The sequence below is a fragment of the Symphalangus syndactylus genome, chromosome 21 (assembly GCF_028878055.3).
Source record: "Symphalangus syndactylus isolate Jambi chromosome 21, NHGRI_mSymSyn1-v2.1_pri, whole genome shotgun sequence".
Classification (NCBI taxonomy): Eukaryota; Metazoa; Chordata; class Mammalia; order Primates; family Hylobatidae; genus Symphalangus; species Symphalangus syndactylus.
The window spans coordinates 78,207,401-78,229,908 of NC_072443.2; the positions used below are offsets into that span (position 1 = coordinate 78,207,401).

The 22,508-nt window shown below is 38.4% G+C and overlaps 1 protein-coding gene across 12 annotated transcripts in view; it reads left to right on the top strand.

The window, feature by feature from the left end:
* MAGI1 (membrane associated guanylate kinase, WW and PDZ domain containing 1) overlaps positions 1-22,508 on the top strand; it is a 681,166-nt gene that overhangs the window by 408,030 nt on the left and 250,628 nt on the right. For all 12 annotated transcript variants that reach the window (XM_055260326.2, XM_055260327.2, XM_055260328.2 and 9 more), the window contains exon 2: positions 13,040-13,156. In XM_055260326.2, coding sequence (XP_055116301.2) covers positions 13,040-13,156 — 117 coding nt within the window. The remainder of the gene's footprint in view (positions 1-13,039; positions 13,157-22,508) is intronic.

Sequence of the window (22,508 nt, forward strand, 5' to 3'; positions counted from 1 at the left end):
GTATGTAAATCCTTTGTTTATTTTTTTTCTGAACAAATGTTATTCCACTATCTTAGTGTAACTGGAATAAATACAAGAAGCACCAAAGGCTGTAAATAATGAAAAAATCAAGATGATGGAATTTAAACCTAAGCTTGCTTTTCTTTCCATGCTTAATTCAAATTTTTTCTCACTGCGGGATGAAATTTATAATAAAAAGATTCACCAAGAGAAAAGAACAGAGAAGGCAGGCAGAAAATAATAATAAAGTGGATTTCCTGAAGTGCTAGCAAAATGTTTCATGCTTGCTCATGTGGGGAGTTAAATGTAAATAGTAGCTTCTTGAGCTTCATCAGCATACATAAATCTGTCTTGCAGCCTCTCTTTCACATCACACTCACCACACATTTCTTTTTTATTTATTTATTTTTAACTTTTACAGAAACATGACTAAAAGAACAATAGTCTTTGTACCACTCGGGGAATAGCTTCCATCTCTGCATGTGTATTGAGGTACTCCCTGTCTGGAGTCACGTGTGGTGTGTGCCTTTTATTGTCAGCCCCATAGTGGGGTGGCAGCATTTGAGATTAGCAAGAGATGAGGACTGGCTGTGAGAAATAGAGCCTAGCTCCCCATATTCCATTAGGAGGTTTTGGTGTGGCTGAGACCATTGGTCCACAAACTTTAGCATGTATTAGAATCATCTGGAAGGCTTGTTAAAACACAGATTGCTGAACCTCCACCCCTAGAATTTCTAATTCTATCAAGTCCTGGGGTAGAGACCAGTCATTTTTTTTTTTTTTTTTTGAAGGGAGAATCTATTTTTTTATTTTTATTTTTTTATTTTTAATTTTATTATTATTATACTTTAAGTTTTAGGGTACATGTGCGCAACGTGCAGGTTTGTTACATATGTATACATGTGCCATGTATACATTAGGTATATCTCCTAATGCTATCCCTCCCCCCTTCCCCCATCCTACAACAGTCCCTGGTGTGTGATATTCCCCTTCCTGTGTCCATGTGTTCTCATTGTACAATTCCCACCTATGAGTTGAGAACATGCGGTGTTTGATTTTCTGTCCTTGCAATAGTTTGCTGAGAATGGTGGTTTCCAGTTTCATCCATGTCCCTACAAAGGACATGAACTCATCGTTTTTTATGGCTGCATAGTATTTCATGGTGTATATGTGCCACATTTTCTTAATCCAGTCTATCATTTTTGGACATTTAGGTTGGTTCCAAGTCTTTGCTATTGTGGATAGTGCCACAATAAACATACGTGTGCATGTGTCTTTATAGCAGCATGACTTATAATCCTTTGGGTATATACCCAGTAATGGGATGGCTGGGTCAAATGGTATTTCTAGTTCTGGATCCCCGAGGAATCGCCACACTGACTTCCACAATGGTTGAACTAGTTTACAGTCCCACCAACAGTGTAAAAGTGTTCCTATTTCTCCACATCCTCTCCAGCACCTGTTGTTCCCTGACTTTTTAATGATGGCCATTCTAACTGGTGTAAGATGGTATCTCACTGTGGTTTTGATTTGCATTTCTCTGATGGCCAGTGATGATGAGCATTTTTTCATGTGTGTTTTGGCTGCATCAATGTCTTCTTTTGAGAAGTGTCTGTTCATATCCTTCACCCAGTTTTTGATGGGGTTGTTTGATTTTTTCTTGTAAATTTATTTGAGTTCATTGTAGATTCTGGATATTAGCCCTTTGTCAGATGAGTAGATGGCAAAAATTTTCTCCCATTCTGTAGGTTGCCTGTTCACTCTGATGGTAGTTTCTTTTGCTGTGCAGAAGCTCTTTAGTTTAATTAGATCCCATTTGTCAATTTTGGTTTTTGTTGCCATTGCTTTTGGTGTTTTAGGCATGAAGTCCATAGACATGCCTGTGTCCTGAATGGTATTGCCTAGGTTTTCTTCTAGGGTTTTTATGGTTTTAGGTCTGACATTTAAGTCTTTAATCCATCGTGAATTAATTTTTGTATAAGGTGTAAGGAAGGGATCCAGTTTCAGCTTTCTCCATGAACACCCTCCACCTTCACACCAAGTATTACTTGAACTCTACCCCAACAATTACTTAAGGAGAATTCCTTACCTGAAGAGGCAAGACCGACATCTAGACCAGGATTTAGCAAACTATGGCCCAAGGGACAAATCTGCCTCTTTCTGTAGATAAACTTTCATTGAAAAACAACTTCATGTACATATTGTCAATGGCTGCTTTCATACTACAGAAGCAGAATTGAGCAGTTGGATAGAGTTCATATGCACTATCAAGGCTGGAAAATAGTTGTTATCTTAGCATTTTATGGAAATATTTTGCTGACTCTTGACCTAGACCAATGATTGAATGTTTAGAGAAGGGAGGTTCGAAGTAATTGTATAAACTATCACAAGGACAAAAAACCAAACACCGCATGTTCTCACTCATAGGTGGGAATTGAACAATGAGAACACATGGACACAGGAAGGGGAACATCACACTCCGGGGACTTTTGTGGGGTGAGGGGAGGGGGGAAGGACAGCATTAGGAGATATACCTAATGCTAAATGATGAGTTAATGGGTGCAGCACACCAACATGGCACATGCATACATATGTAACATACCTGCACATTGTGCATATGTACCCTATAATAATAATAATAAAAAAGAACAGGCCCACTGAATGTTCTTTGTGTATTTTTTAGATGTGAGAGTTTTTGTTTTTTTAGTTGAGTAAATATGATAATGGCAGTCATTCATTATTTCTTACTAAGCCATTCTCCAAATTAATTTTCTCACTAGAACGAGCAGTTTCTCAAAATGAAAGGGAACAGTTTTATCATCATGTGGTCTCTTTAATACATTGTTGACATCTGTTCAAATTATTGGTGGAGAATTCTTAAAAACCATAATTAAAATGTGAAAAATTAGTCTCATTTTGATACTGTAATTGTTAGGTGAGTGATGTTGAATTTCTTCCAGATTTGTTAGAAACTGCCATAACCTTTATGTAAAGCATTTTGTGAGTATTTATCAAGAACCTTTAAAGTAATATTCATACTCATCCATCTAGTAATTCTACTTCTAGGAAATTTCAGTAAGTTTTATGTTTAAAGATTTTTATTACAGCATTATGTATAATAGTTGTTTTAAAGAAAGACATGCAGATGTCTGTTTTTTTTTTTGAGACGGAGTCTCGTTCCATTGCCCTGGCTGGAGTGCAGTGGCGTGATTTTGGCTCACTGCAACCTTTGCCTCCCGGGTTCAAGTGATTCTCCTGCCTTAGTCTCCCAAGTAGCTGGGATTACAGGCGCCTGCCACCATGCCCGTCTAATTTTTTGTATTTTTGGTAGAGGTGGGGTTTCCCCATGTTGGCCAGGCTGGTCTCGAACTGCTGACCTCGTGTGATCCACCTGCCGCAGCCTCCCAAAGTGCTGTGGTTACAGGCATGAGCCACCGCGTCCGGCCGCAAATGTCTATTAACATGAAACTCATAATATTGCCATGAGTTTATGTACCTACTTCGGAGCCATTTAAAATAAAGCTGGAAGAAGGAAAGCTAATATCATCTTTCTGGAGGGAATTTGTATCAAGGGCATTAAACATTTTTGTGCTTTTTGTTTCAATATCTCCATTTCAAAGATCTCAAGAAGACAATCAGAATTACACAGATAGTTTTTGTTCAAGGAGGATAATCAAAGTAGAAACAATTTTTATGCCTACTAATTGGTAATAGGTTAAATAGGTTGTGATGAATTGATGAGATAAAATACTACATAGCCCTTAAAACTATATTTTTGTACACTAATATCGCAAATGCTTATGAATTATTTGTTAGAAAATGTAGATATAAATCCATATATGTGGCATGATCCCACACATCCTACCCTTAAAAGATACCTAATAGATCTCTGTATTCCACTCAAAGCTGTTCATTACCAGTTAAGCACAAATATTGGATTCCTTTTTGACTCCATTGCATGTGGTGTCTTCCTCCATTATGTCACCAAACCGTATCAGTTCCAGTTTTAAATTACATCTCTTCTCTGCCCCTTCCTGCACTTCTTCCCAGACACTCCCTTAGTCCAGGCCACTTCAGGACTTGTGTGATCAGCTCTACTGGCTTCTTCTGACTTCCGCCTCTACACGTGACCCTGCGTGTGCGTATACACTACACAACTGCAAAAGAAACCTTGATATTTAGACCACGTCCTCTACCTCCATGACTCAAATCCTCTCAGTGCATTCTTACACATGTAGAATAAAATGCAAGCTCTTTGTCATGACCTGCAAGGCACAGAATTGTCTGGCCACTGCTTCTCTCTCTCTCTTTAAAAATTTCAGTAGTATTTGGGGTACAGGTGGTTTTTGGTTACATGGATGAGTTCTTTAGTGGTAAATTCTGAGATTTGACATGTCGCCGAGCAGTGCACATGGCACCCAGTGTGTAGTCTTTTATCCCTCACCCCCCTCTCAGTCTCCCCTCCTACATCCCCACAGTCCATTAAATCACTCTGTATGTCTTTTTGTCCTCATAGCTTGGCTTCCACTTATAAGTGAGAACTTATGGTATTTGGTTTTCCATTGCTTCACTTAGAATAATGGCCTCCAGCTTCATCCAGATTGCTGCAAAAGACATTATTTTGTTCCTTTTTATGGCTGAGTAGTATTCCATGGTGTATAGCTACCACATTTTTCATTATCCACTAGTGCTTCTCTTTTTAACCTCAACCTGAGCCACCCTCTGTCTGAGCTTCATGCTGTTTCTCTAGCATACCAACCTCTTTCCTACTTCGAAACTTTTGCATATGCCGTTTACTCTGCCTGGAATAGTCTTTCCCCAACACTTTGCAGACCTAGCTAGCCTCTCGTCCTCCTTTAGTTCTCACCTTAACAATTGTCTCTGCCTGGAGGTCATGTCCGTTCATCCTTCCTAAAGCAGGCATGTACCCTGCTGCTCAGGGGCTCTGTATTGTCCTTGTTTCATCCTCAGGGCTCACAGGGTGTTTAGCTCTAGGCACTTAATAAATACATGTTGAATTAGTGAGTGAAACTCCCCAAATGTATTAATGTATTATAAGTGTGCATATATGTTTATAGGTACGTAGGCATACAGAGGAGACCATACCAAAATATTAATTATGCTGTAAATGAAGTCACAGGTGATTTTAACTTTGTTTGTTGTACGTTTGTATATTTTTAAAATCTTGTGATTAATTCATATCGCTTTTTCATTGTGGTTAAATAGATATAACATAAAGTTGACCATTTTTCCCTTTCTTAAGTGTGTGGTTCTGTAGCATTAAGTACATTTATATTGTTGTGCATCCGTCACCGCCATCCATTTCTAGAAGTTTTTCAGCATCCACAAGTGAAACTCTGCACCTATTAAGGGTAACTCTCCAGTGATTTATATTGCTTTTACAATAAGAAAAAAATATAGAAAAATATATTAGAAAAAACAAGTAGCAAACATCCTTTTCAGATAAAGCTCACTTAAATGAATTTTGGATTGTAAGTTTGAGTGACTATAAAACAAGCTAATTTGTTTTTCAATTTATAATTTTGTGTTTAAAAAATTCTATTCTTTATAAAACTGAAGTGCTGATCTGATGGATTTTTTTTTTGCTGTAATAGCACCACTGCAGTACAAACCATTTGTTGTTGCCCTAATAAATGGACTTTTCCTACAACTGTCATCATTTTTTTGAAGAAATTGTGTGCTAAAGCAGAATCACCTGAAAGTGTGATTAGTTCAAAATCCTTATGCAAGTTCTCCTCAGCATTGAAAATCTGAACTGTATTAAAGTGTGAATTCTAATTGTAATGAAATACCATTCTTTGACCTTCTGGATGTGGATGTAGCTGTGGAGCACATGCAGTACACACGGCGAACTGTATTCTGCCCTCTCGGTCACAGATGGATACATTAAGAAGACTCAAAAGTGTTCTCTTGGGAAACCTGGTTTCTTGACCACAAAGACTCTTTCTACTGAGCAACATTCCTTTTCTGATCTCTATCCTAGGAGATAGAGATCAGTCCAAGCAGTGTCCCCTCATCATCCATCACCTTGAAAAGATGCTTCTGGTAAGAGTTGGCAGGTGAGAGAAAAAGTTAGAGAAACGACACAACTTAGTTATATTAGGGGATCGTTTTATGTTTAAATAATGACAGGCAAAATTTATACCATAAATAAGTGCTAAAGGAACCCTATCTAGAATATATAAGAATATCTCTTTATCAAGGATAACTAGATAACCTAACAGGAAAACATATAAGAAATGTGAACAGGCAAGTCACAGAAAGGAAAACATAAAAGACAATTTAAAAACTATAATAGAATGCTCACTCTCAGTTGTAATCAATGATTATAAATTAATCTAACACCAAGATATCATTTTATCTTTAGTAGATTGGGAAACATTTATAAAGTTGGAATGTGCAGAAAAGAGTTAGTGGCAGCTGGATGGAATGCTAATGTGGCCCTTGGCTGGCATCTGGGAACTTGCATTTCAGGGAATTTCTTCTATTCTGATAACCGGTAAGAGTGGCTCACTATGTCTAGACTGTATGCCCAAATGCTATCATTTATGCTTTTTTTCCCGAGAGTCTGGAGATTTATTTTGTGCCAGGCAAAGGCTGTTTACATGACCACCTCCCAGGCCCTGGGTGTCTAAGGAGCTTCTCCGGTGGGCAGCTTTACATATGGGTTCTTTGGGGAATGTGTGTATGTCCTGTGTGATTCCTTTTGGAGACGACACTTGGAAACTTATACCCGATTTTCTCTGGACTTTGTTCTGTGAGGCTTTTTCCTTTACTGATTTTACTTTGTATCTTTTTGCTGGAATAAACCGTAGCCATGAGTACAACTATATAAGGAGTCCTCCGAATCTTCCTAGTGAATCATCCAATCAGGAGTGGTCTTGGGGACCTGAAAGATAGTGACAATAGCAAATGTTGGCCTAAGTGTGGGAAAGCAGGACCGCCAAAACTATTTATAGAAAGGCAAATTGGTACCACCATTTTGGGGATGAATTCAGAAATGTTAAGATAAGTCGAAGATATCTACGTCCATTTTCAGGTTTAGATAATCTCGAGAGAAAAACCTCACACATTTGCTAAAAAAAAAATTAGGGGAGGGAGGCATTACAGTGACATTTATAGCAGCATTGTTTATATTGGAAATAGCTTAATTGTCTATGAAGGATAAATAAATTTTGGGTTATTTTAATATTGAATATTATACAACATTTAAAAATAAGAAAAATTACATCCATCAAACATGATTAACATTCTGTAAACTCATATGGGTGAAAAAAGCAGAGTTATATTGCTGTAAATTTAAAAGACACAGAATTCCAGATATATAGATAAGATACAGAAATATGGCCGGGTGCGGTGGCTCAAGCCTGTAATCCTGGCACTTTAGGAGGCTGAGGTGGGCAGATCACAAGGTCAGGAGATCGAGACCATCCTGGCTAACACTGTGAAACCCCATCTCTGCTAAAAATACAGAAATTAGCTGGGCATGGTGGCGGTCGCCTGTAGTCCCAGCTACTCTGGAGGCTGAGGCAGGAGAATGGCGTGAACCCGGGAGGCGGAACTTGTAGTGAGCCGAGATCACGCCACTGAACTCCAGCCTGGAGGACAGCACAAGACTCCGTCTCAAAAAAGAAAAAAAGAAAGAAAAAATACAGAAATATAAAATAATGGCAAATCAAGAGAGCATCTAAGCCCCATTTTCCTCAGTTAAAATATAAAATTGTCTTACAATAAGCTCTGAACCCCTGTCTTGGAAAAAGCTCTACATATAGTCATGTGTTGTATAACGACTGGAATACATTCTAAGAAGTGTGGCCTTAGGTGATTTAGTCATGCACACATCATAGAGGGCACTTACATAAACCTAGTTGGTATAGCCTACTACACACCCAGGCTATATGGTATAGCCCGTTGTTCCTAGGCTACAATCTGTACAGCATGTTACTTTCCTGAATACTGTAGGCATTTGTAACACAATGGTAAGTATTTGTGTATCTAAACATATGCAAACATAGAGAAGGTACAGAAAAAATACAATGTCGTAATTTTGGACCCATGGTGCATACAGCTTTGACTGGAACTTTGCTCTACAGTGCATGACTGTATTTCTGACCTATGTTCTCTTTTCTGTTTACAAAACAAATCTGGAATTTCAAAGAAAGTGAAGATGCTATGACAAACTGTCTTCCACCTTATTTTATTGGCTCACTGCCCTTGACGATTAGTAGACAATTTATAGACATGTCTCTTGAATAATTGGCAATTAATTTGAGATTAGATGCCAAAGTGTACAGTATGTTTAATAGAATGTGAAGGTTGAGGCTTTTCATGTCCAAATGTCATGGAACTCAGAGTAAATGTTAACTGGCAGCATGCACATCTGCAGTAGAGGGGAGTTTTAGTTTGATGACCATAAACCCTAGCTACCTTGGCTAGTTTGAATATAAGCTTAGGTGTAAACCAAGAGCTTATACTTAAGAATGCCTTCCAGGTGGGGCATGGTGGCTCACACTTGTAATCCCAGCAGTTTGGTAGGCTGAGACAGGAGGATTGCTTGAGCCCAGGAGTTCAAGACCAGCCTAGGCAACATAGCAAGAACCTGTATCTACAAAAATTTAAAACATAGCTGGACATAATGCTGCATGCCTGTAGTCCCAGCTACTTGGGAGGCTGAGGCTGGAGGACTGCTTGAGCCTGAAAGGTCAAGGCTACTATGAGCCATGATCACACCAATGCACTCCAGCCTGGGTGATAGGGTGAGACTCTGTCTCCAAAAAAATAAAAAAAGTAAAACGGTTTCCAATCTATATGCCCCTGGTTTATCTTGATAGTTACCACCTATGATCCATAAGGATGTACAAATCTTTGTTATATATGTGTTAAAAAGATAGTGTATCTGAAAACTCCTTTGGAATGTTGCTTTTGATTTAAGCATTTTGGATATCATAGACGTCTTTGCCATGGCTCAAATGATAACTGTTAGTGTCTTTTTAATGTCAAGAACTCTTGTCACCTAAGAGAAATTTAAAACCCTACATTGCAGGCAATGGGAATTTTGCTGGTAAACATTTTTTTACTCAATTTCTAGAGTGCCTTATACCTCAAGCTGGAGTTAGCAGGTAGAGAGATCACATATCAGTGACTTACTAGTTGATTTCATTTCCTGATCTTCAGCTCCAGCACAATGCCTGGAATACACTAACCACACACTAAATGTTTATTAATAAGTTTACGTAGGTCCACACTATTTTAGCACAAGTAGATTTTTATTCACTTCTAGAAACACTAGAAATATCCTTTCATCCAAGTCTCCGTAGGTCTATATTTTGTTTCTGGCTATTTCTAAGCCAATAGAATAAATTTGGTTTGCATGGATTTTTTTAAAAAGGAGTAAGAGTTCATGTTTGGACTGATTTTCTTTCTTTGCCCCCTCACCTCAACAATCGTCCATTCAACAACATAATAATTATAATTTCCATCTTTCACTGAGTGTTTTCTTTTTGCCAGACACTGTCTGAATGTATCATCCCATTTAATCCTCACAACAATCTTATGACAGAGCTAATATTACATCAGTGGTCTGTTTTTACAGTTGAGGAAAGCAAGGTTCAGAGATTAAGCCCTGTGCTCAGACTCACCAGCTGATAAACACTTGAGCCAGGATTCAGAACTAGGCACGTCTGGCTTAACTACCTAGATTTACTTTCTTTTTCCTTCACTTCAACTCTCTAAAGAGAGAACTACGCAACCTAAACGTTGACTCACACATGGTACTCATCCAGTCATCCAATCATTGTATATATTTTAAGCTTTTGAAATCGATTTTATTGGTATGGCTTACATATAATAAAACATACTTGTTTTATGTATACAGTTCTGTGAATTTTGACAAATATATAAACCAATGTTATTAATCTCAATCAAGAATATTATATTGGGGCCAGGAGTGGTGGCTCACACCTGTAATCCCAGCACTTTGGGATGCCGAGGTGGGCAGATCACTTGAGGGCAGGAGTTCGAGAGCAGCCTGGCCAACATGGTAAAACCCTTTCTCTACTTTCATATCTCTAAATATGAAAACTCGCTGCGCGTGGTGGAAGATGCCTATAATCCCTGCTACTCAGAAGGCTGAGGCATGAAAATCGCTTGAGCCTGGGAGGCAGAGGTTGCAGTGAGCTGAGATTGTGTCACTGCACACAAGTCTGGGCAACAGAATGAGACTCCATTTCAAAAAAAGAAAATATTATATTGGCATCTCCTCCAGAATCTTCCCTTGTGCTCCCCATTTTAAAAGCTGATGTTAAAAATATTATATATTCACAAGATACTATAAAAAATAATATAGAGGCCCCGTGTATAGAGTCCTCCATATATAGAAATCGTATAGAAGTCCTTCATCCTGTTTTCTCAATTTCCAATGGGGAAGACCCATAGATCATAGATTTTATTTCCTTATGCCCTTTGCAGTCAGTTTTTACCTACCTTCAGCTCTCTGTAACAACTAAACTGTTTTCTCTCACTATAAATTAGTCTGTTCCAAAATTTTTTAGTCCATCCCAAAACTTTGTATACAAATGAAATCTTGCAATATTTTATCTTTTGTGTCTGACTTCTTTTGCTCAACGTTCTGTGTTTGAGATTCATCAGTATTAATGCATGCATTAGTAGTTTCTTTTAATTTCTGTGTAGCACCCCAGTGCTTGATTATACCACAGTTTGCTTATTCATTCACCTTTTGACGGACATTTGGATTGTTTCCAGTTTTTGGCTATTTGTAAGTAAAGTTGCTGTGAAGATTCATCTACAAGATTTTTTTTTGTGGACTTGTTTTCATTTCTCTCATGTAAGTAAGGGTGGAATTGTTGGGTCACTTGGCTGTTGAAGGTATGACTTTCTAAGATATTGACAAATTGTTTTCCTAAGAGGACGAACCATTTTATATGCTTGCTAAACAGTATATTTGAGTTCCTGTTTCTCTACAACCTTGCCAACACTTTATATTTTCAGTCTTTTTAATTTTTGTTATTCAAGTAGTTATTTAGTGGGATCTCATTCTGATTGTATTATTTTTCCTCTAATGACTAATCATGTCTAACATCTTTTTATATGCTTAATAGTCACATATATTCCATTGTGAACTGTCTGTTCAAACCTTGTGCTGATTTTTTTGGGGGGTGGGTTCATGTGGCATGTGGGTGTCTTCATTCAGTAAATACTTGATGAATGATTGAATGACCTAAGATTGGTTTGAATATATGTATTTTCCTTTTGGCCACTTGAAACAGTAGATATAGTACCAAATAAAATAGCTCAAATTGGGTTTTATTATCTATTTCAAAATGAGCAGGTGTAGCTGGAATCTTATATTGAACGTGATATTAAAGTAAAGATCAGTAGTTTCCTGCCCTAGGTAGGAAATACCCTCATCTTAACCATCAGTGTCATCCTCATGATTTACTCTTTTTGACCATAGGGAAGTTATCATTTGAAGACATGAGTTTTGTAGCTCATGTGACTCCTGGGTTGCTGCATTGTTTCTCTAAGGCTAAAAATGCTCTTACCTAATTTGTATCTTGTCTAAAAATGGAAAGACAGTCTCAGCCTAGTTATTTTTAGCTGTCGTTGAAGCATCTTTCTCCGTTAAGAGTGAATGCTAGTTAGGTTGATCTACAAGCCTTCTGTTGATCCTGTAGACTGTAATTTGTGATTATGATTTTTTAAAATGTGTCTCTTTTCTATGATACATTTTTGTGATAATATAATATTTTTAGCTTTTCTTTTGTTCTCTTAAGTGTAGAGAATTGCAAAGAAATAAACACAGACTCACTTAGATAACTATGCTTAACAATAACAACAACAACAACAACAACAAAAAAGCAACATACATTTAGTGTTTGAAAAGCAACACAGGATAGGGAGATGTCTATGTCTGTGTCTCTCTCTCTGTCTGTGTGATGAAGAGTGAAGCCTACTTATTTATCCCCAGCTCAAGTCCTTTTTCGTAAATGAAATTGTCGTTAAAACTTTCTTGTGATTCCTCCTATTACCCAGTCTCTCCTTTTCCAAATTCAGTTTTACATAAAAGGAATCAGACATTATGCACAGTTCCACACATTTTCTCCCAATATCAACCCATCAAAATCTAGCTTATGCAAAGTAGTTGTTATATGGGTTCATTGTGCTTTAATTGCTCCCTTTTGGTTGTTTCCAGGTTTTTGTTTTTATTTATTTACTGTCATAAAAAAAGCTATAGTAGGGCCAGATGCAGTGGCTCACACCTGTAATCCCAACACTTTGGGAGGCCGAGGCGGGCGGATCACTTGAGGCCAGGAGTTTGAGACCAGCCTTTTCTACGTGGTGAAGCCCTGTCTCTACTAAAAATACAAAAATTAGCTGGATGTGGTGGTGGGTGCCTGTAACCCCAGCTACTCGGGAAGCTGAGGCAGGAGAATCGCTTGAATCTTGGAGGCGGAGGTTCCCATGAGCTGAGATCGCGCCACTGCACTCCAGCCTGGGTGACAGAATGAGACTCCATTTCAAAAAATAAAAAAAGCTATAGTAAATGCTCATGGAAATTTGAAGAGATTACAAGTATACCTGTAGAGTAAATTCCTACCATTCGAATCCCTGGTCAAAGAACATTTTATGATTTGACAGTTATTGCTGGATTATCTTCTTTAAGGTTTCAGTAATTTACGCATCTAGTTAATAGTGTCTACAAGTGTCTGGCACATATTTAAATGTAATAGCCTACGTTAAATACTTCGATATTTTGGCCTTCTATTATTATGTGAGATAGGATCTCCAAATTAATGCATTGCCAGTGCTGTTTTATCTTTATGACATTCTTGCTTGACTTTACCCCTGCAGAGGAAAATCTAAAGTACATCCTCCTAATGACTAGGGGTGGCAGGCTAGAATTGCATCCTGTGGCTTTCTTGCAATCAGTTCTTGGCTACTCCTTTTTTAGGAGGCCCTGTTGTTGATGTGGTGTGTCTATTTTATGTATTTCCTGCAGGAGGAAGGCTGAACAAGGACCTGCGACATTTTCTCAATCAGCGGTTCCAGAAGGGGTCTCCTGATCATGGGCTCCAGCAGACCATAAGGGATAACCTTTACCGCCATGCTGTGCCTTGTAAGTAGCCAGACTTTGGCATCTCACTGCTGGGTGTGTGTGTGTGTGTGTGTGTATGTGTGTGTGTGAAAAGTCCAGGGGAGAAAGGAGATCTCAACATCTGGTTCTGGAATACCTGGTGGCTGGCCTACTGAGTGACTCCTTAACTCAAGCAAATCATAATTCAATAACACAGTGTCGTGGTGTGCCTGGTTTCAGTCATGGCTCTGCAATGTGGGGCAGATTATCTACCCTTTGTAAGGCCCACTTTTCACATTAGTGGAAAGGACATGTCAGTAATACTAGCTTCATGGAACTGCTATGAGGAGTCAGTGAGATCAGGCACAGAAGGCACTTTGTAAGGTAATGGTGTGCTGTAAGCCTCCATAAATGTTAACCTTTGCTGTTATTAATTGAGTAGACCTGGCCAGCGGCCTTCGGACTGACCTTTGTGGAGACCCCCAGTGAAGGGAATACCCCAGTGGGGTCTCTCTTCCTTCCAGGGTTCTCCTTTTGGCCAACTTCATCAGATTCATAAGTCAGGATTTTATGTATAATTTTGTTCAAAGAAATGATTTCCACAGTTAAAAAAATCCAAACCCCAAACCATTAGATTACACCAAATCTGAAAAAACAAGACACAGCACATAGGAATGCTGAAAGCACAGTGTCTGTGTAAAGAAAGGCAGCCTGTCTGTCTGTCTGTCTGTCTATGGGTGGATAAATTGGCAGCTCCGTTGTAGTGAAGTATCACTGTACTGTGGCACATTGTGTTACTGGTTGTTTAATTTCTTTTAAAATACGAGGAAAGAATGATTCTGGTTTTATTACTTAGAATTTTCCTTTCTCCTCTCTATCACCCAGTCCTTCAAAGTTTGGAATTTATTTTCCTAGACATACCATTTTTTAAACCAGCAAAAGAAAGGAGGAATAATTTAATGTTCAAGGTACCTTGTTTATTTCTATTATTTGTTTGCTATAAATGGTTTTCTTTAAAAAAAAACCTTGGAAATGATATGCTAGAGTGCTAATGTTTTCTGATACTACTGTAAAAGAATAAGCAGAACTAATCTAAGGCATTCTGTAGAGTTGAAAGGACTTAGACTATAGTTCTAGATGATAACCTCCATAGATCAGATTCTAGAATAGCCCCTGGCTCTCCATTTTGCTCATTAATAAAACAGAGGCTCTGAGGGGAGAAGAGGTTTGCTACAAGTAACGTGGGACAGGGCCCCAAGGTTGCCTCTGTCCATGGAGTGGCTAAGCTGCATTTGACGGAGAGGAGGTTGTGATGATGTGTTAATGTGAACTTGTGGTCCTCAGTTCTTTTAGTCTTTTAGCATTGAAGTTGTAAACTGTAGTCCTAGTAATAATCTCGCAGTAATTTCTTATATTTTGGCTTAATAATAATTAATTCCTAATGGTAATCACATAGGTAGGGCAGGGATTATCATTCTATTTTTACAAATCAAGAAACTGAGGCCATGAGGAGGCCAATAAAATCAAAGCCAAAGTTGATCAGGGCTTCGAGTCTCCTGAGTTCACCATTGCCCTGCCTCTTCTGCACTGTCAGGCATTCCTCCTATAGTAACCCTTTGAAGTTGGGGGTCTTTAACACCCATTTTACAGATGAAGAAACAAAGTCACAGGGAGGGTCAGTAAGTGGCATATCTGGTCTTTTTACCTCTTATGTCATCTAGGGCTGTTTTCATAGCTGCCCTGTAGCTACCTCTGAAGTTATAGTACAGCAGGTTGAATACAGTTTTGCAGAAATCAGTAATTGCAGAATCATGATGGTTCTCTGTGTAATTTTTCCCCTACTTAGATTCCAATTTAAGAAATGGGGATGAAGCAAATGAGCACACCATTTCTTGATGCATCTGTGGTGTTACCATGGTTACATTTTGGCATGCTCTCCCATTTATTTTTTCCACTGATTTATTGGACCTGACTGTGAGCTAAATGGCTTGATTTTAAGCTTACCACTTTGTAGGAATTGGGGCAAAAACGAACTCTGTCTTTTAAAAACAGTGGAAAAATCATGTTTGTTTTTGCTTGTATAAAGCCCCTTGGCATTGATGTTTTATGGCTGTGAAACCAGTAAATCAGGAATTTGGAAAGCAGAAATGGTGTTCCTACTAAAAGAGAAAACAGGTAACAATTCATTTTACACTTCCTACATAAAATAGGAAGGAAATTCAGAAGAGGTCTGTTTTGCAGTGTGGTGGAGCGTGTGTGCCTTTGAACATGAGTAGACTGGGGCTTGCTTGGGATTCTTTCGACTTATGTTACTCTGGCCACATTTGTGTTTATTTTGATTCTGTGGCCCATGTGACTGAGAAAGCCAAGCTCTCCTCCAGCCTGTTGTGCTAATGGATTAGGAAGCCGTGGATTTGGGGAATGGATTCTCTTGATGATGATGTAAATGTGCTGCAGGGAAATGGGCTCGTGTAATCTGTATGTTCCAGAACTTCCTGCCACTGACATTTCAGTGACTTCGGTATTTTGAGAAGAGATGACCTCATGAACAGGTGCTTGCGGTGGGGGTAGACATCTTTCCCTGTACATTTTAGGAGGCTCATGGGTCATTGGAAATGAAGAAATAAAACTCTTTCATTCTCAGGTTATTTTTAGCGTTGCCATAATGTAGTGGAGCTGTATGTGCATCATAGCACACTTTACCATTTAGTGCTCAGTTTATCTTAATTCTCTGGCAAAGGAAATGCAAGTAATAGCACCCCTGTTTTACTGGCCAAAAGATGAAGCAACAAAATTGAACTTTCTCAAAATTGTACCATTTGAAATGCCATATTACTCATTCCTCATCTGCTGCTATTTTACTTTTTACAATTTGTAATGGTGTTGTTGAGATATAATTCACATACCATACAATTTACCCATTTAAAGTGTTCATCCAGTGCTATTTTTGTTACGGTTATTATTATTCTCCACTCCCCTTTTATTTTCCCTTTATTCAAGAACTTTTATTATTTCTACAATAAGAAGAAAGGGCATGTTAGTTGAAATTTAATTATATTTACCATTGAAAACAGCACTAGAAAAACCCAACAGAAAAGAGATGCAGATGCAGAATGAGTTCAGGGGCCTGTTGTGAAGTCTGAGGGCTACTCTGCTGGTTGTGTGGCCTGGCACAAGTCATATAACCTCTTTGAATTTCGTTGACTCTTCAGTAAAATGGAAATAGTAGCACTGACTCAACCATTGTCTTACAGATACACATAGCAATCCTATAAGGTGAGTCTTATTAAAGGAAACAGAGGCTCAGAGAGGTTAATAGTTTGCTTAAGGTCACACAGCAGGTAGCATGGTCAGGGTTAAACCAGTTCTCTGTAACTCTCAAGTTGGGTGTTATTATTAATAGCCTGATTAGAGTAATATACAAACAGACTGTTGAGAGTAAAAGAAAAAAGAATGTTTCTGATGGCTGAATTTAGAGCCCTAGTTGCTTAAAATAATGACGTTTTATGTCTTGGGTTTGGGAGCAATGGAAGGCACAATACCTTAAAAATAAGTATATTCTCTCTGATGTTCAAGTAATTCACTGGTATGTACAATATAATTTTAATAATGATTATTCAGATTCAAAAAAATCATTACATGATTTTCTTAGCATATGTAAGTTTATTTATTTTCCATTAGATCTTTTCTTTGTGTACCTATGGAAAAACCACAATAAATGAGTTTGCAATGCTTGTAAACATGCCTACTTCTCTCATTCCTCAGAACCATCTGGCTAATATTTCTGTCTTTCTCCCCCTCCAGTTTTGGTCACATTCCCAACCCCTCCCACTCTGCGCTTCAACCCTACAAACTTCATATTCCAAACACACTTTGTGTCTTCTTATAAATGGGTGCATATTATTTTTTCCTATTTCACTGCCTATCTATCTGACCAGTTCACAGTCTTCTTTTTAAATTTTAGCCAGATGCCACTTCCTCCACGAAGTCCTCCATTGCTTCTGCAGATTGGGCCTGTTGCCCTCCCCCCACTCCCCAAGCTGCACTCCGTGACCTCCTTCATGCCTGTTTTGTGCCTGATTGTAGTGCCTGCCTGTCCTAATTAGATGCTAACTTTCATGAGTCAGGCAGCATATCTAAGTGACCAGGCCACTCCTAGCTTAGCGCCTGGACTATAGGATAAGTATTTGTTGAACGAATGAACAAATGAAGAAATGGAAAAAGATATTCTTGCTTTTTCTTCTTTTATTTTTTTCTTCCTTACTTAGCATTTGAGAAAAACAGCAGAATTGCTTTGACCATAAGGCTTTCAGAATAAAAGGAAGGTCAGAGTCTTGAGCCCCAAAAAGGGTCATAGATGACTGATAAGGACTTCACTAATTACTTGGCCGGTAATCGAAGCACACAAGAAAAATGTCAAAGCTCCCATGAGCTTGGAGCTGGAGTGCCTGTTCACAGCTCCTCCTAATTGTAGTCTAGATCTCACCATACCTCTTGCATTGATAGCCTTCTTGTTTTATGACTTCTTGTCCTAGCTGATGTGACAACATCTGAGATTCTTGCTTTGGAATGGCCGCTTTTCCCATGAAGATAAATGCATTACCTGACAGGGCTTGTCATTTACTATACTGCTGCTGTCAAAAGGAGATACAACTCATCCAGTAGTGCTGGTTCTCTGGAATGCTGAACAGTGCCCCTCCCATTCCTCCTCACTTTTCTGGGCTCATCTGTCATCTTTCTTTTCAAGCAAAGGTCGCCTAAAAGAGGAAAGGATAAGAGTCAGTTTTGTTCTGCAGCTTAACACTTTGTTCATCAAGGCTCTTCCCAATACTGAGACCCTTGTAACCGGTCTAAGAGGTATTGATCATTGACTGAAAGGACTTTACAGAGGGATTACATGTGTTTGATCTCCAAGGCAATTTAAATTTGATGTGGTAAACATAGGTGATACTGGTCTTTATACGATAGCCATATTCAAAAGGCCATTTTAACATCTGCTATCATTGCCTATTATTTTAAGTGGGGCCATAAATTACCATTAGTTCTATTTGAACTTACAATTTTCTCTTAAACATAGTTGTTTCCAGTATGGCTTGCCTAAAATCAACCACTTTTCCTGTGATCTTTGACAATTAGACCTGATGACGTGAACTAGACCTATTTGTCAGCAAGTGTCCAGGATAAAGAACTGGATGTTGGAAAGTAGTTTGTCTCCTGGAATGTGCATACCTGTGTTCAGGTTGTGTTAGACACTGGTGGAATGCTTCGGGTCATAACTCATGAACTAGAGAGTTCTGCAAGCATCATAGGACTGATCAGATAAAGAGATAAAGTTCACTGGAAACTTTCTGTCTGTTGCTGTTTCTCTGCCTTTGTCCTCTATCTAAACTAAGGGCTGTCTAAAAGGATTGCTTTAGCCTTTACAAAACCTAGCCTGTGGCAAAACTATGACTAGTAATAATAGCAATAGCTCTCCAGCTTTTGGATACCTCCTGTGTACTGGATCCTCTGTCAAGATATCTCTCTGTGTCCCTTTCTCTTTCTCTATCATGTCTTCTCTAACTTTGGCTTCATCTAAAGTACAGAAACTCTTAAGGATCTGAACTCTTCGACTCTATCTCTTTTCTATTTAACCACAGATGTTTGTTGCTTATAATGTAAACAACATTTATCTTGATCAGCTTTCTACTTTTTTTCTCCCCTTCTCTTCTACCCATCATGACTGTATTTTCCCATGTCCTCTTGGCTAGTCTGTGATATGGGGACTCGTCCCACCTACTGACCCACCCCTTGACTGCTTACACCTGTCCTTCTCCATTGACACTTATTTGCTGTCCATTGGTTTGCTATTGGGCTTCCTTTAAGAAGACAAACATTAGAACAAAGAAGTGAATGTTTCTTACTGTGGTATAAGGTTCCCTTGTCCATCATATATTTGTGACTTTAAATATGGTTCTGTCCAAATTGTCCTGTGTAAGAGGATGTTCCAACAGAGGATATTCATGGGTAGCAATGAATTCCTATGCTTTTGATTTGTTTTTATACTCCTCATAATGTTTAGCACAAACTATGTACATAGAAATCACTGTAAACACAAGATTGCCCATGTCAAGGGTGTTACTGTGTCAAGGGTATCACTGTACTGCTGATACATGATTTGCTATTTCACCATGTATAAGGTGAGCTATGATTTATGTTTTACAAAGTAAGGTAATAGTCCAGGCAAGGAGTTTTGTGCCAAATTGAAAAACCATGAGATTAGATAACAATACTTTTTGTTTAGATGTGATTTGGAGCTAGAGTATTGGCTCAGATAAGTGTAAACACATTTTTATCCATGGGACTCTCCGATGGAGCACTGGAAGGTGGTGAGGGAAGCGGGAAGGTTCTTTGTTATTCTGGAGTTTTATTCATTGAGGAACTTGGAGCATCCCTGGAACCCTCCTTATAAATGCCAGCAGCATCCCCCATATTTGTGACAACTCAGAGCAGAAAACCACTTTGCATTTCTACAGTGCCCCTTCAGGAGCACTGAAGCGTGGAATCTCTATTTACCTCTTGCTAGGGGAGAAGTGAGTTTTCCTGTTAGTGAGTTTGTGAGAACGACCTGGACGTTCCTGACCGTGACACTTCCTGTTCTCTTGGGGGCTCTGTCTGATCCCAGGGAAGCGTGCATTCACTGTCCATCCCTGCTGGAAATCTTCTTTGGGCGGGTCTCACGGGGAAGACAGTGGTTTTGAGATTTGCTGGGGAATGGGTTTGGTAAGTGTAGTTTTGGGTGTTTTATCAATCCTTCTCCTTAGAGCTTATCTAGAGCCATTTTTTTAAAGCTTTAAGATCGGCTCTGAAATTCTAAATTCTGCACTAGACAGGGCAGCTGGCATTCATCACTCTTTGTCAGTAGAGAGCCTACATACTTTACAGATATTGTTTGGTTAGTTGTACCATGATGCTAGTGGTAGTTATTACTGTCATTACATATGAGGTAAAGGGGGAGCAGAGAGGCTAACTCATCTGACACCATGCTTTCTAATTTAAAAAGTGATACCTTTTTTAAAAAAACCAAGTTGTGTTTATTGAATATGCCCAATATGTCAGGAACTGTTAAACACATTGCTTACATTATTTCCTTTAATCCTCTTGATCTTTTGAAGTGTAAGCTATTATTATATCCATTTTCCAATGAAGAAAATGAGATTTATAGAGGCTCAAGTGCATATACTTACAGAGCTGAGTTTGATTTCAATCTGATAGATCCCAAAGTTATTATCTTAAACCACTGCATTTTACAGCCATTTGTACTATTAGTTTACTTTAGCACAATAGTGTATGTAATGGAAAAGAGAACCACTGGAAAGCCCCTTCCAGCACCTTCAGGCCACCTTTCAGAGCCCATTCAGCATAGTACACTTGGACTCATGCCCTGCCCCGTGTGTCATTAGTGCTTGTCTTGTTGAGTCTAGAACATTCAGATGTGATGGGCTTTCGGCTGTGGTGGACCTGAGAGGCTGGCAGGCTGTACCACTCACCAGTTTTGTTGGCTTGGGCAGGTTACTCATGCTTCCCGTGACTCAGTTTCCTCATTACCTTTACTGATGTTTAGAAGAAGTATGGACGCACCTAGCCATGAGCTTGATACTTCGTAGGCCCTCTGTTAAGACTGATCCTTCTTCCTCACACCTTTCCCTTCCCTTTCTAGCATGACTTCCCAAACACTTTTTTCAGTTTCTCTTTAGGCTTTGAGGCCTTATTTATATGAAGATTCTTTTTTTTCTTTAAACAAGCTAAGTTTTAAAAAACTGACTTTTCGGCATTTGTTGAGTAACCCAACACTAGATGCCAGGCAAGAATATAGTGAAGATTAATAATTGGATGATTTAGCCAATAATAGGCATGCTTGAAACAGCACATTTTTTGCCTTTTACCAGCATCAGCTAATTCCCCAATGTTCTGTTTCTTTGTATGTCTTATTATATGTTGTTAACCCTAATTGCCATTGTATAGTTGCTGAGTGGATAGAGTCCTATTGGAGAAAAAATGGGAAAAAAATTACAAACGTAAAAGCTCGTAACACTGGACTTGATTTATATGTGTCTGTTAATAGATTCAAATAAACATGGTTTGGCTGGTGTTCTTTAAGGTTCTCAGGGATGTAGAAAAAGGGAAAGCCATGGGAGTTTCAGATGAAATTTAATTAGAGTTGTGGTAATTTATAATCTTCTTGTGAAAACATGTTAGATCAGACCTCACCACTTAATAATAACATCTGTCATTAATCGAGCACTTACTGTATGCACCAGGCCCTGTGCTAAGTGATTTACAAGCTTTGTTAGCCATCTCTGAACCCCGTAGGGCATCGTGTTATCAGTCCTGTATTCTGTATTCTGTAGTATGAGTGCAGCACTTGAGGTGTGGAGAGCTTAGGTAGTGGCATCTCCAGGGAGGCACAGTTTAATAATGATGGAACTCAGATTCAAACCTAGTTGTAACCACCTCCAGAGTCCAAGGTCTTAGTTTATTTCTCTGCCTGCCATCACCTTAAAGACCATTTTTTAAAATTAACATATTAAATTTTAAAAAAGAGTCTCCTCCTAATAACATATGGATTAGTATTTGGCTGAGTGTAGGATACTAATATGTCTATTTGGCAGTCATGTTAATTTATTTAATTGCTTTATAATTTTAGCTGACATTTTTCATCAAGACTTGTTGCAATTATAAAGCAATTTCCATGACGATTTATGAAGGCACATGAAAGTTTTCACAGTATCCTTAGCATGTATTATTTATTTTGAGGAAAGGATATTTTAGTTTCCCAAGAATCATTTGAGTCAAGAGAATGAGAAATAATATATTTTAAAAAATGTCTTTGTATCAAATGTGTTCAATAAGCATAAAATTTCTGGCTTCTATAGTGGATTGTGTGTATTTCTTCTGTGGTCCAAGTAAGGAAATTTCACCAATTGTGTTCTGATTGCCCTACCTAGTTTGTGTTGGGGAATGAACTGCCCAAAATTTAAACAAGAAAATGTCAATTGTGTTATTTTCACTACAATACGAATAAAGTAGACTTTTAAAATGATCAATGACATATTTTTCTGTTGCATTTAAAATTAACCAATAACACATCACTATTTTAAGGAAATATATGCTAATGTATTTTGGGGTAAATGGCCATGGTGAATGATGCAACTTATGCTCAAATGGCTACAAGGCATTAAAAATGGTTAAAAATATATTATGTATGGGAGGAGGGAGAGAGAGGACAAATGACAAGCTGGTAGGTTAAAACATTAATAACCAGCAAGTCTGAGTAAAGTGTGTATGGTGTTATTTGTACTATTCTTATTCTTGCACTGTTCTGTAAATTTGATATTTTCTATAAAAGGAAAAT